Genomic DNA, 14,011 nt, shown 5'->3' on the forward strand with positions numbered 1-14,011 from the left:
CCCGCACGGCGGCAGCCTGTGGGGAGAAGGAAGCCCTCTGCCTGTGCAGGCCCCACCTGACATTTTTTGGACCCGGTGACTTTTCTGAATTGCCAGAGCAAATATGAAAGTGAATTTGCATCTTCCAAAGACAATACCAAGACAGGAGGGAGCAGGACAGGGAGGTGGGTCTAGAGGAGAAGACAGTTTACTGGGAAACGCGCAAGGAAGAAGCACGACTCACCAGCTCCAGTTCCTTGTGGGCGTCCAAGGCGGTGCCTTCGCGCTCAGACCTTTCCTCCACCCTCTTCAGGATGTTCTGGGCACAGGGAGAGTCCGCACTTGGTTTCATCGTGGATGGCCGTTCCTCCGCTCCCCCCCACCCCGCATGGTGCCCTCCCCGCTGGTCCCAGCAGCCTCACATGGCTGTGACACCCACCACGAAGAGCGCAGACATGGGGCGAGAGAACCTTCCACCGACCCGGGGGCCAAGCATTGCACACAAGCCTTGCCTGGCTCTAAGGTGAGTCGAGGTCTCCCCCAGGACTAACTACGAGGGCCATGCCAGAGCCCCAGTCTCCTTACAGCAGAGACCGAAGCAAAGGGACTGACCACGTGGAAGCAGGGAGGCGGGAAGGCAGGACCAGCAGCCTGGGGAGGGTCACTCAGGGTTGCCCGTCCTGAATCGAGCTCAACGTTTGCAGCAGCAAGAGTGGGCCTGTCATCTGAAGCTAAGTAGCAATGACCCGGAAGTTTTGTTCACTCTGGTTGTATTGAAAAAAAAAAGTCTTTTTTCCAGTAGTTGGGTTGTTTTGAATTTCGCCTATAAATGGCAATTTTTGCATTGCTCTTCATATTTTACACGATTCCTGCCTCCCGGGTCTCCTCATGCACATAGTTTGGACCTGCTCTCACCCCATAGGAGGGTTGGGCACATCTCAGCACAGTCCACCCCCTCTCGCCCCCATCCAGGCTGTCCCACATGGTGGCTTCAGAACAAACATCTCCAGCTACCCACACAGTGTAGGATCACCCCCACCAGGTGGACACCAGGGTGATAGGTATGCTCTTCACTCTCTCCTGAGCTCCAGACCAGACCCACCTCGGGACATCCCTCAGCTGCAGGCCCCCAGCCCACTCTGTGTAGTCACCTGCCCGTCTCTGCCCGGCAACCAAGCCAGCGACACGCAGTCAGCTCTGGCACCGCCTTAACCCTCCCTTACCAAGTTGGGGGTGGCGCTCAGCAAACCGCTCCTTTAACCATCCCTAACCGCAAATCCATCTCCTAGTGGACAGTGTGGCTCAGGTCCACCTTGTCTCATTGGGATGAAACCTGGTTTATGCCACCTGGGTGCCAAGAGCACCCACCCTGACTTATCCCTTTGACTCTAAACTTGGATGTTCAACGGCTCAAAGTCCTCCCAATGGTCCAAAACCGAATGCTGACCTCCCCACCTCGGGAAACAGCATCATCAGTCCAGCTGCTCAAACCAAAGATTCCCCTTCCTTCCTTCTCCACGGTAGCAAGTGCAGGGCTCAGTTCACTGATGTCCCTCCAGGATGCCGCACCTCGATGCCGCCAGCCCGCCTTTCTCGAATCGCTCGTGAACTTTTGCTCCCACTTCCGCTCTTGCCCTCCTGCCTGGCACTCTACATGCGGCAGCTGCTTTGAGCTCTTAACCAACGTCCACTAAAAGGAGTGACCCCCATCACAGGGGATAGAATCCAATGCCTCAGCTGGCCCCGCAGGCCCCTGACCAGCCTCTGCCCACATCGCCACACTCACTCCCATCACGTTCCCCAGCTCACGGCCGGCCGACCCGTCTGTGGACCTTTCTGCCCCAGGACCTCTGCCTGAAAGCAGTTCCCCGTCAGATGAATGGCTCCTCCCTGTCAGGCAAGTCTTCGCTTAAATGTCACTCATCTGAGAGCCCTTCCCGATCCCCACCCTGGGAGTGGGCCAGGCTGTCACCCCTATCATGTCACCCTGATTCACAGTCCTCAGCCATGGCCACTTCCTGGCTGTGTGTGTGTCTCTCTCTCCCCACCAGGATCTGGCTCTCCGGCAGCAGGGGCTGAGTCTCCCACTGCTTGGCACACAGGAGGAGCTTAATTAGGATTTGTGGAGCACATGGACTTCTCAGAAAGCCCGCAGAGACCTGGACTGACCAAAGGAAACAGGCGGCAGCTGAAGTCGGGGGTGGGTAGAGGGAGAGAGTCGGGTACCTGGACCAACAGCTTGAGGCGCGTGATCCTCTGGAAAGGCAGGATGAGGAAGGAGGAGAGGGGCAGCCCCCTGCACTTGGGGTCCAACTCCAGCTGCGCGATCAGCTCCCGGAAGGCTGCCTTCTCCTGGCTGGGCACACAGACGAGAGCGTCGGTGCATGCATGTGTGCTGAGCTGCCTCAGCTGTGTCCAACTCTATGCGTACCCATGGACTGTAGCCCGCCAGGCTCCTCTGTTTGGGGATTCTCCAGGCAAGGATACTGGAGTGGGTTGCCATGCCCTCCTCCAGGGGATCTTCCCAACCCAGGGATGGAACCCGCATCTCTTATGTCTCCTGCGTTGGCAGGCAGGTTCTTTACCACTAGCACCACCTGGGAAGCCCTCTCCGGCTTGTAGGAGGCATGAGTTGGAGAGGCTTCCTCCCCATGCACAGCCTCGTAGGAACCAGACAGCCCACGGGCAGAGGATGCGTCCATGCATCTATTCTTTCTTTTTTTTCTCTGCAAAACAAACTGTTCGTGTACAAGTCAAATAACGATAGTGACTTCACATGCCCAGCCCATGAAAACTTAGCAAAATATGTTGTTGTGTGGGAAGGCAAGAACTCCTTGTATGGCCAAGACTATGAATCAGATGCATAATTCAACGATTTTCCCAGCAGGAAATGGTGGCAAGGTGAACCCACGTAGTGACAGGAGCAGGCGGCAGGCTGGAGACGGCTGCAGGGAGAACCTGGGCTGCTCCTGCCCGGCGGGGATGTCTCTTCTGCAGATGGGTTGGGCAGTGGAAACCACGGCTGGAGGGCAGATGCTGGCCCAGGACTGCCTGACATCAGGGACATGGCACTCAGCCCAGAGAGTCTGCTCTCACGGGCCACACCAGTGGATCCCGGGGCACTGCAATATCCAGAGTCCTCGCTTCCTGTGTGACTGTCTTCTCAATGCTTATCCTCAAAACTGGCATCCGGATTCCCTCACATCCCCACTGCAAACCCCAAATGTCAAACACCTAAATCCCCGAGGGCTCAACCTTTAAAACACCCCCAGTGAACTGCACTGATGAAAAGACCCAGCAAAGCATAAAGTCCAGAGTCACCACCTGGAGAGTCCTTTGGGGCCCGTTGAATGTGCTAAGAACGTATCATCGTTTAAACTGTGGTCGAAACATGGCACAGAAAATGTGAAGAACTCAAAAGCGGCAAGTTGATGAAAAACTTCTCTCAACGGAAACCCCAAGGAAGTTTACAAAGTGGGCAGATTAGTAAAATTCAAGGGCTTTGGCTGGAGAGGGCTTCAAGGTGGTGCAGTGGTACAGAATCCACCTGCCAATGCAGGAGACGCTGGTTTGATCCCTGGGTTGGGAAGATCCCCTGGAGGAGGGCATGGCAACCCACTCCAGTATACTGGCCTGGAGAATCCCATGGACAGAGGAGCCTGGCGGGCTACAGTCCATAGAGTCACAAAGAGTCGGACATGACAGAGCACACACACAATCCAGATGCTGGAGAATCACCAAAAAGACTCCCTCCCCAATCCTTGCCTTTGTCTCTGATTCAAACCACTCTCCTGCTGTCCTGGGCCTCGACTGGTCCTCATGGCCTCAAGCTCCCTTTTCTAAACCTCTCAGAGCCCTGCGTGGCCATCTGGACACAGGTCCAGTGGGTGCTATGGCCAACGGTCCCGGGGTCACCATTTCCCTGGTGGCACCAAAAGCCCCAGCACGTGCCAGGCTTGGATGCCGTCCCGGGAAAGCAGAGGTCCAGGGACCACAGCTCAGGGCCAGCGTTGGAGGAGGGGGCTGCCCGTGCCGTGCCTCTGCGATGATCCCGCCCCTGGCCACACTCACAGCAGCTGCTTATAGGTCCGCTCCTGGTAGGTCTGGTTGCTGACGTAGGTGATGTAGACGGAGAAGTGGTCAGCGGCGTAGCGGTACACGATGTCACACACGTCCGAGATGACGATGTTTTCCTCCATCCGGCGCTCCAGCTCCAACAGAAACCTGGCGGGAGGCGGCTGGGTTAGGGAAGCCGGGGGGAGACTGAGGACACGTCCTCGCCAAACCCACATGACAGGACAGGGTCCCAGCGAGGGGGCGTGTTCTATCACATCAAGGAATTACTTGTTCAGGTTTTCTGGTAGATGACAACATTAGGAACATTTGCTAAAGAGACCTCCTCCGTATGTGCGTACTGATGTGTTTATGAAGTGAGATGACGATGGGAATTAAGTTTGGAATGCTCCCGTGGGTGGCGGGGTTGGGGGGCGGATGGGGCCATGGGTGAATCGACATGCTGCAATGCGGGCTTGTTCTGCTGTTTCTACTTCTGCATGTTTGGGATATTCCATAATAACATAGAAACAAATACGTAAACAGATAGACACCCCTCCCGCAGCATGGGGGTGCAGTGGCAGAGGCCGAGGGGTCTCCAAGACGGCACTGGCCTCAGTCAGGTCTCGCCTCCCTGAGCCCATCTGGTGGGGGGACTGCCACAGGATCTGGGGCCTGCAAATAGGAAGGTGGGGTGTCCATGTGCAGGGGGACCCACTCCGGAGGGTCCACGGAGAGCCACATGGGGAGCAGGGGGCTGCTGCTGCCCAAGTGCTATTTCTCATCGGAACAGGGGCGGTCGGGTCTGCTGATAAAAGCTGAGTTTTAGCTGCAAACCTCCACAGAATAAGGTGCAAATGGTAAATGGATCTCTTATCCTAACAGAATGGCTGGAGCTCTTCTTTGCAATGATCAGTCAATAGATGTCTAACCCTCCTCCACTTAAGCACATCCCATCCTTCTCGAGCTAAAATCTAAGCACAGGTCCAATCACGACTTCCATGTAACTGTAGAGGAGAAAGTGTAACTCCAGGACTGCGCTCCGACTTGCCCTCAAGGGATCTTGGGCCCTGCGTGCACCAAGCCAGGGCCTGTGGCCTCAGGATAAAGAGCATGTCACCTGGACACCACTGTGTGCAGTGCAGGCGCAGGACACACGAGCACCTGCACCAATGGGAGGGACCCGCAGGCAGCAGTTCTGTCTGGAGGGATGCAACTGGCCTTGTTGCTGGGAGGGTGGCAGGTCTCTGGGTTTATGTATTTAGGTTTATCTTTTGCCTTTTCATCTTTTCATGTGAGAGTTGGACCATAAAGAAGGCTAAGCGCCGAAGAACGGATGCTTTCGAACTGTGGTGTTGGAGAAGACTCTTGAGAGTCCCTTGGACTGCAAGGAGATCCAACCAGTCCATCCTAAAGATCAGTCCTGAATATTCATTGGAAGGGCTGATACTGAAGCTGAAGCTCCAATGCTTTGGCCACCTGATGGGAAGAGCTACCTCACTGGAAAAGACCCTGATGCTGGGAAAGCTGAGGGCAGGAGAAGGGGACGACAGAGGATGAGATGGTTGGATGGCATCACCGACTCAATGGACATGAGTTTGAGCAAGCTCCAGGAGATAGTGAAAGACAGAGAAGCCTGGTGTGCTGCAGTCCATGGGGTTGCAAAGAGTCAGACAGGACTTAGCGACTGAACAACAATAACAGTTTAGTTATAGCTTATTACAGAAAACTCCAAACATTCAAAAGCAGAGAAGCCAGTGTAGCAGGCATGCACCACCAGCCCCAGCCTCACCCCGGGTGAGAAGGAGGGACTAGAAGGCGCCCCACGAGGATCGGGGCACTGGCTCACCGCTCACTGACGGCCATGACATCCAGCACGTTGGAGAAGAGGATGTGGGCCTCAGACGGGTGCAGGATCTTCTTCAGCCGCTCGTTCTCCATGAAGTGGGACACCAGCAGGTTCAGGCTTTTATAGTAGGAGGCCTCAGAAGTGATGAGCTCGAACATGGCCTGGGACACCGGGCAAAGAAGACGAGAGGAGGGCCAGCGGTCGACACCCAGGGCTCACCTTTCCCCACTCTCAGACAGATGAAAGTGCAAGTTGCTCCATCGTGTCCGACTCTTTGCGACCCCATGGGCCATACAATCCATGGAATTCTCCAGGCCAGAATACTGGAGTGGGTAGCCTTTCCCTTCTCCAGGGGATCTTCCCAACCCAGGGATTGAACCCAGGTCTCCCACATTGCAGGCAGATTCTTTATCAGCTGAGCCACCAGGGAAGCCCAAGAATACTGGAATGGGTAGCCTATCCCTTCTTCAGAGGATCTTTCCAACCCAGGAATTGAACCAAAGTCTCCTGCATTGCAGGTGGATTCTTTACCAGCTGAGCTATGAGGGAGGCCCCTCAGACAGATGTAAAGGTTTTATTTTATTTTTGGCCACAATGCACAACTTGCAGGATCTTAGTTCCCCAAGCAGGGATCGAGTCCTCACCCTCAGCAGTGAAAGCTCCAAGTCCTAACCACTGGACCACCAGGAAATTCTCCAGATGCAAAGGCGGCCAGCACCCTTTCGGAGACCTCTCGCCTGCTCACAACAGTGAAGCTGGAGACGCCCTCGTGTCCAAGGTCAAACACGAGAGGTCATCCATTCTTCAGAGCTCTGACAGCTGCCAAGGGTGGTGACTCAGGACTGCTTCCTGGCGAAGAATGGGTGGGAGACTCATCCATAGAGGGAGCCCCACTTCTACACACCCAGAAAAACGCTTAGAAGGAACCAGGTCATGATGTCAACCACAGGTGTCAACAGGGGGTGGAATTAGAGGGTGAATCTCACTCTTTTTCTTTTTTTAAAAAGTTTCTTTATTTTTTTATTTTTGGCTGTGCTGGGTCTTCGCTGCTACATGGGCTTTTCTCTAGTGGCGTCGGGTGGGGGCTACTCTCTAGCTGTGGTGGCCAGCCTTCTCACCGCTGTGGCTTCTCTTGATGCAGAGCACAGGCTCGAGGCAGGCGGGCTTCAGTAGTTGTGGCTCCCGGGCTCTATTGAGCACAGGCTCAATAGTTGTGGCGCACGATCTTCCTGGGCTAGGGATCGAACTCGTGTCTTCTGCATTGGCAGGCAAATTCTTTACCATTGAACCACCAAGGAAGCCCTACTTTTTTCTTTTTACCCTTTCAACTGTCTGAGAACTGAAGAATGAGCATAGATTGTTTCTTTCATGGTCTGATTTTATAATGTAATCAATAAAGCAATCTTCATTTTGAAGAAGAGAGAAAAAAGAGAAAGAAATCCATAATCTAATAAGCTTTTTGGAGGCAGCTTCTTCTCTATCGTGCTTATTATGTGATTATTGAGCCTATGAAACAACAAACTCACTGGACCTCTGTTCCCTCATGTATCGTCTGTGAAGCAGGGTGGCAATGCCAGCTCACCCTCCTCCTTCACTCACAAGCAAACTCATGACCCTTCCTGAGGCCACCCTGGGGCCACCCTCACCTTCCTCCCCACCCCCATCTCCCTCTGCTGTTTATCAACCTAGCATGGGTTCAGGTCCCACTGTGGCCACCCGGCAGGGACGGTCTAGTGGGGTGAATTGTGACCGCCTTTCCAAAGCTGCAGGGTTTTCCCGGTGGCTCGGTGGTAAAGAATCCACCTGCCAATGCAGGAAACGTGGATTTGATCCCTGGATCAGGAAGATCCCCTGGAGAAGGAAATGGCAACCCACTTCAGTATTCTTGCTTGGGAAATTCCATAGACAGAGGAGCCTGGCATGGGTTTGCAGACTCAGACATGACTGAGCAACTAAACAACTCCTCCATACCTGGGTCTACATCCCACCCTCTAGCATCTGCAAATGGGAACCTGTTTGGCAAAAGGGTCTTTGCCCATTAAGTTATGGATGTCAAGGTGAGGAGACCATCCTGGATTGAGGTCTAAATCCAATGACAGGTGTCCTTGTAGGAGAGACGCAGAGAGAGACACACAGGGAACAAGGCCAGGTGAGGACCCAGGCAGAGACGGGAGTGGCGCTGCCTCAAGTCCAGGGACACCCGGGGCCACCAGGAGCGGAAGAGGCGGAACCTGCCCACGGTCAATTTCAGGCTTCTGGCCTCTGCAACTGGGGGAGAGTTAATTACCACCCAGTTTGTGGTCATTTGTTACAGCAGCCCCAGGGAAATAAACAGACAGACAGAGGAGGGCTGGAGCCAGGACAGCGATGAACGCCGGGGGCCCTGGTCCCCTCCCAGTGTCCCGACCGCCCCCCATGTCTCAGGCCTCCATCCTCTCCACTGGCTGGAACTCTGATCCGGGGTTCAAGACTCTGGCAATGAACACTAGTGCTCCCAGGGACGGGAGGGACGCTGGAAGGAAGGGAGGCAGGCAGGGAGAGGGAGGGAGGACCAGCGTATTCTCCAGACACACAAGGCGCTTTCCCACTTCATGCTCTCTGCCCGCCCCCGCCCCCCGCCCCCAGGAGGGGCACATGGAAGGTCCCATTTTACTAAAGGAAACAGATGCAGAGTTAAGTAATGCCCCCGAAGTTACCGCTGGAGGGTGCAAGACTCAACCCAGGGTTTTTCCAAGTTCTGGACTCTGCCCCCGACTACCCACCCCTGCCGACTCAGACGCAGACAAGGCCGGGGATCCAGTGGGGTCTGCAGGCAGCCTGCTGGGCAGCTACTCTGCCGCCTCCATGCAAAGCTCAGACAAAGAGTCGACCTGGCAAAGTGCTTTAAAATAAGCGACGTATCTTCAAGTTGGGCATGCCTAACAGCATAAACGGGATCTGGCCACGGCACTAGTGGTAAAGAACCCACCTGCCAGCGCAGGGGACGTAAGAAACGAGGGTTCGATCCCTGGGTTGGGAAGATCCCCTGGAGGAGGGCATGGCAACCCACGCCAGTGCCTGGAGAATCCCATGGACAGAGGAGCCTGGTGGGCTACGATCCACAGGGTTGCAGAGTTGGACATGACTGAAGCGACTTAGCCCAGCATTGCTGAGCAACAGCCTAAACCTGCCCAGCACCAGTGAGAAAGTCCACACACACACACATCACTGCAGAGTGGCCCAGCAGTGACAGGCCGAGGGCCACCAGCAGAGGAGAACTCTGCCTCCCCCACCCCAGTGTCTGTGCCGCACATAAGACAATGTGACGAGGCGCTGAAACGAGCCTGCAGCCTCTCTCTCCCCAAGTCAAGCGTGCTCGGTCTGCTGAAAGATTCGAAACCACACTCAGCACGTCCCGCTGGCCTCGCCCGCGTCTGAGCTGAGGCCCTGGCACGGAAGGCCCCACCCTCTGCTCTGCCAGCGTCCACCAAGCCCTGCCTGGCAAGGCTGCACTGGGCAGGAAGTTCCCAGAAGTGCCTCTTACAGGGGCTGAAACAAATCACTTTTCCTGCTGCTAAATTTAAGTTTCTTAAGAAAACGTCAAGCCATTAGAGCTTGCTGATTCTAAGCAAATATAACCGAAAATAAAAAACACCCTAAACCAAGACAGATGAGTGCTGCAGATACCGAGAGAGGAAAAGGACACCAGTTCCAGGGTGAGCGCCTCAGATAAGGTGTGTCTCCCCGAGCGACGCCCCTGAGGCACACCTGGGGTCGCAGGTGGGAAAGGTCCCAGATTGCCGACAGCATCCTCGTCCTGATCCCCTGGAGGACACGGGGCTGGAGGCCGCTGGGCAGAGGCAGGCGGGTCTTTCAGCCGCTGACACGCCTCGGGCGTTGGGCTGAATCACCGCTAATTGATACCGGCTGTGCCCATTCACCGCAAGCTCACTCCCTCTTTCTCTGTTTATAGGGCGATTAGTCATCTGTGGATTTTAGTTTTCCAGGGTGTTTGTCTTTATTTTATATGTCAGATTATTTGCCACATCAATATGGTTGTCTTTTCCTCATCAATATTATTTTTATCCTCAGTCATTCAAGCCTTTGAATGGGCGTGTGGAGTTGACAGGGATCCAGGCCCTGCTCATTTATTTACTCATCCATCCACTCATCCATTCATTCACTCATCCACTCATTCATTCATTCACCATTCAATCTTCCATTCATCTCTCATTCGTCCACTCACTGTTTCACTCATTCCTTCATCCACTCATTCCTTCATCCACTCATTCCTTCATCCACTCATTCCTTCATCCACTCATTCCTTCATTCATTCATCCATTCATTCACTCATTTATCTATCCACTCATTCATTCATCCATCAACTCATTCATTTGTCCACTCATTTATTCATTCATCCAGCCACTCATCCATTCACTCATTCATCCACTATTCAGTCATTCATTCACTCATTCAGTCTTCCATTCATCTTCTCATCCATCCATCCATCCATTCACTCATTCGATCAATCATCATCCACTCGTTCGTTTGTCCACTCATTCATTCATTCACTCATCCACTCATTCATTCACTCGTCCATGAACTGGTCCAGGCCCCCAACACTCCTCCTCTGTGAACTCCATGGACTCCCCTGCTGCCTCACACACTTCCTGAGGACCTCCCTGGTGGCCCAGTGGTTAAGACTCCGCCTTCCAATGCAGGGGACACGGGTTCCATCTCTGGTCGGGGAACTAAGATCCCACATGCCGCAGGGAAACGAAGCCCTCGTGGCAACTACTGAGCCCGTGTGCTCTACAGCCCTCATGCCACAGCTAGAGAGAAGCCCGTGCCACAGCTAGAGAAGCCTGCATGCCACAAAGGAGACCCAAGTGCTGCAACTAAGACCCGAAGCAGCCGAATAGATTAAAAAAAAAACAAAAACGCACTGGGGAGAAAAAGACTGAGTTGCAAGAACTGCTGACCACTCCTCGATGCCCCTTTGCCAGTTTGGGCATCACTTTCTGTCCAAACCCAGGAAACTCTTGGCCGTGTTTCTCTCTTAGTCATCACCGTCCTGAGACACATCAACGGATGTGACACTTCACTGATAAACAGTGGCCATAAATGTCCTGTTCTCTCACCTTGTTTATGCAGTGTTGTCAGAGATAAAACACCAGCGAGCAAAGGATAGTAACAGCTGCTGCCTGTCCAGCTCCTACCCTGCGCCTGGTGTCCTGCTGGGGACCTCCAACATGTCACCTCCCTCAGTCCTCACTACAGCCCTGGAGATCCCCCGACGGCTCCCCCTGTGCGGATGAGGGTGCCACAGAGCTTGTGAGTGGCAAAACCAAGGTTCACGCCTCATCCTTTGGATCTCAGGGCCCTGTGCCTGGACTGCCCTGCCAGGGACGCCCTTCCGCACACACATGCCCAGGCTTTCCTGAGAGCCCACAGGCCAGTGGTGCTGCCGGGCCACAGCCCCGGCTCCTTGCAGGTCGACGTGATGTCACTTGTGTAGAAGCTCCCTCCTTCCCACCCTCCTTCCGGCTAACTGTCTTTCTAGCTTTACATGGTGCTTTCAAGTGGGTGCATGCATGTGGGTGCATGCATGGTAAGTCGCTTCAGTCGTGTCTGACTCTGTGCGACCCTATGGACTGTAGTCCGCCAGACTCCTCTGTCTAATTCCCCAGGCAAGAATACTGGAGTGGGTTGCCAGGCCCTCTTCCAGGGGATCTTCCCTACCCGGGGAGCGAACCTGGGTCTGCTGCCTTGCAAGCAGTCTCTTTACCGACTGAGCCACCAGGGAATCCCTTTCAAGTAGGTGCTTGAGACAGTTTGTTAAGGGAGAACCTCTAAATCAGCTCTCAGACGGGAACCAGGCCTGGCATCGGGTGATGGGTCTTACTCCTGTACTGCCCACGGCTCACAACTTCTCGCGGCCGTGGGGCCTCTCTTCCCAAGAGTGCCATTAGCTGTGCCCGCCGTTCATCCTCCTTTCCTGGCTCCAGCCGGACTGGACGCCTGATGGCCCATCTCCTCTACCACGTGGCTTCCTGCAAGGCCTGGCCCCAGTCAGCACACAGGAGACTGCATGCGTTTGCTGCGCACCTACTAGGAGCTGTGGGCCCTGGGGATCCTAAGAGGACCAAGACCTGATCCCTGCCCCCGGGGGGTGGCCAGCTTAGGAAGCCACCCTGCTGGGGAGCTGGGGTCAGTGACGCCATCTGCCCTCCCCCAGCTCACTCGTTCCACAGACACATGCCCAGAGCCCCCTCCAGGTAGAGTATGGGCTCAGTGCTGGTGACACAGAGGGACACACACACTGGGCACAGCCAGTGACAGCTCTGCAGGGATGTCCACAGTGACTGGGGGCCTTCACCTTGGCAGGCAAGGGGGGAGGCAGGCAGCCAGAGACAGCAGGCTTCTGGAAGGGGCTGTCAGAGTCAAAGAACCGATAAGAGTTAGCTGGGCAAGAAAAGGAGGGGGGACAGGCGTATCCCAATGCTCATCACAGCACTGTTTACAACAGCCAGGACATGGAAGTAACCTAGATGTCCATTGGCAGACGAATGGATAAGAAAGCTGTGGCACATATACACAATGGAGTATTACTCAGCTATTAAAAAGAATGCATTTGAATCCATTCTAATGAGGTGGATGAAACTGGAGCCTATTATACAGAGTGATGCGAAGAGTTGACTCATTGGAAAAGACCCTGATGCTAGGAGGGACTGGGGGCTGGAGAAAGGGACGACAGAGGATGAGATGGCTGGATGGCATCACTGACTCGATGGACATGAATTTGAGTGAACTCTGGGAGTTGGTGATGGACACGGAGGCCTGGCATGCTGCGATCGCAAAGAGTCAGACACGACTGAGCGACTGAACTGAACTGAACTGATACAGAGTGAAGTAAGTCAGAAAGAAAAACACCAATATAGTATATTAATGCATATATATGGAATTTAGAAAGATGGTAACAATGACTCTATATACAAGACACCAAAAGAGACACAGATATAAATAATAGACTTTTGGACTTTGTGGGAGAAGGTGAGGGTGGGATGATTTAAGAGAACAGCATTAAAACATGCATATTATCATATGCAAAATAGATCACCAGTCCAGGTTCGATGCATGAGAAAAAAAAAAAAAAAAAGAGGGGGAAATCCCACATATCTCAGCCTGACTCCATGACCACGTTTGTGAAAATTCAGATTCCCAGGCGCCTCCCCAGAGCCACGCATAACCTGTCCTTCAAGAAGTTCCCCAGGTGGTTCTGAGGCATGGCAGAGTCTGAGACCCCGGTGTCAGGGCTGGGGCATCCCCCAGCTCCAGAGCCTCCCCGTGTACCTTTCTTTCTCAAGTGTCACCTGAGTGCTAAGTGCTGCGCACCTGCCCGATACCTGACTTCCCTGCAGTGCTGCTTCCTGGAAGGTGGGGAGAGGTGGAGAGAAAGCTGTCCGAGGCCAGCCCTGCCCTCTGCTTTGGGCCTTGAGTCTTGCTGCTGCCAGCCGCGGCCACCCTGGGTGGATTCATGTCCTCCCTCTGCCAGGCCTTGCTTCCCGCGTGATCCGACTGTCCAGGCACAAAGCTGTGCCCACTTCTGCGGCTAGAAGAGTAATGCAAACCCCGGAGGCACTAGGGTGGACAAGAGTGACCGAAGAGGCTCACAGTTAAGAAGTGGCCCTTAGAGCACCTCTTTTCATCCTTGACTAATGACAATGCAGCTGGATTTCAGAGCCCAGGCCGAGTCCTGCTGCAGTGTGGTCTCTAGTCTGTTCGGGAAATGCAAGGAGGGCTGCCATGGGGGCCATGGGGCCTCGGTGTCACCCTGGGAGCTGACAGCTACTCCCCCGCTCACTGTGGGATAGAGGGTCACACATTAAGCGCGAGTTAACCTGCAGGCCCTGGGGGGCCTGGTGTGCCCCCACACTAACCAGCTGCCCAAACCCAAGCCTTGGCAAGCTCACACACATCACAAGCCGATTGTTAGGTTTTTCTCAAGATGGCTCGAGTAATAGGGTAGCTTCCAAAAAAGTACCAAAACAGATACAGATTTGAAAAGACACGTGCCAGAGAAGAGGTTCAGCCTCATTCACAACAAGAGAAATGTACAGGAAAATCACAATGTGGTATCATTTATGTCCA

General features: G+C 54.2%; 1 protein-coding gene across 6 annotated transcripts in view; it reads right to left on the bottom strand.

Annotated features, from left to right (window-relative positions):
• The window catches only part of NGEF (neuronal guanine nucleotide exchange factor), a 128,187-nt gene that overhangs the window by 9,254 nt on the left and 104,922 nt on the right, over positions 1–14,011 (bottom strand). For all 6 annotated transcript variants that reach the window (XM_027537943.1, XM_027537940.1, XM_027537942.1 and 3 more), the window contains 4 exons: positions 5,882–6,042; positions 4,051–4,203; positions 2,206–2,335; positions 224–298 (listed from right to left, as the gene is read on the bottom strand). In XM_027537943.1, the coding sequence (XP_027393744.1) occupies positions 224–298; positions 2,206–2,335; positions 4,051–4,203; positions 5,882–6,042 (519 nt within the window). The remainder of the gene's footprint in view (positions 1–223; positions 299–2,205; positions 2,336–4,050; positions 4,204–5,881; positions 6,043–14,011) is intronic.

This window comes from Bos indicus x Bos taurus, chromosome 3 (assembly GCF_003369695.1).
Source record: "Bos indicus x Bos taurus breed Angus x Brahman F1 hybrid chromosome 3, Bos_hybrid_MaternalHap_v2.0, whole genome shotgun sequence".
Classification (NCBI taxonomy): Eukaryota; Metazoa; Chordata; class Mammalia; order Artiodactyla; family Bovidae; genus Bos; species Bos indicus x Bos taurus.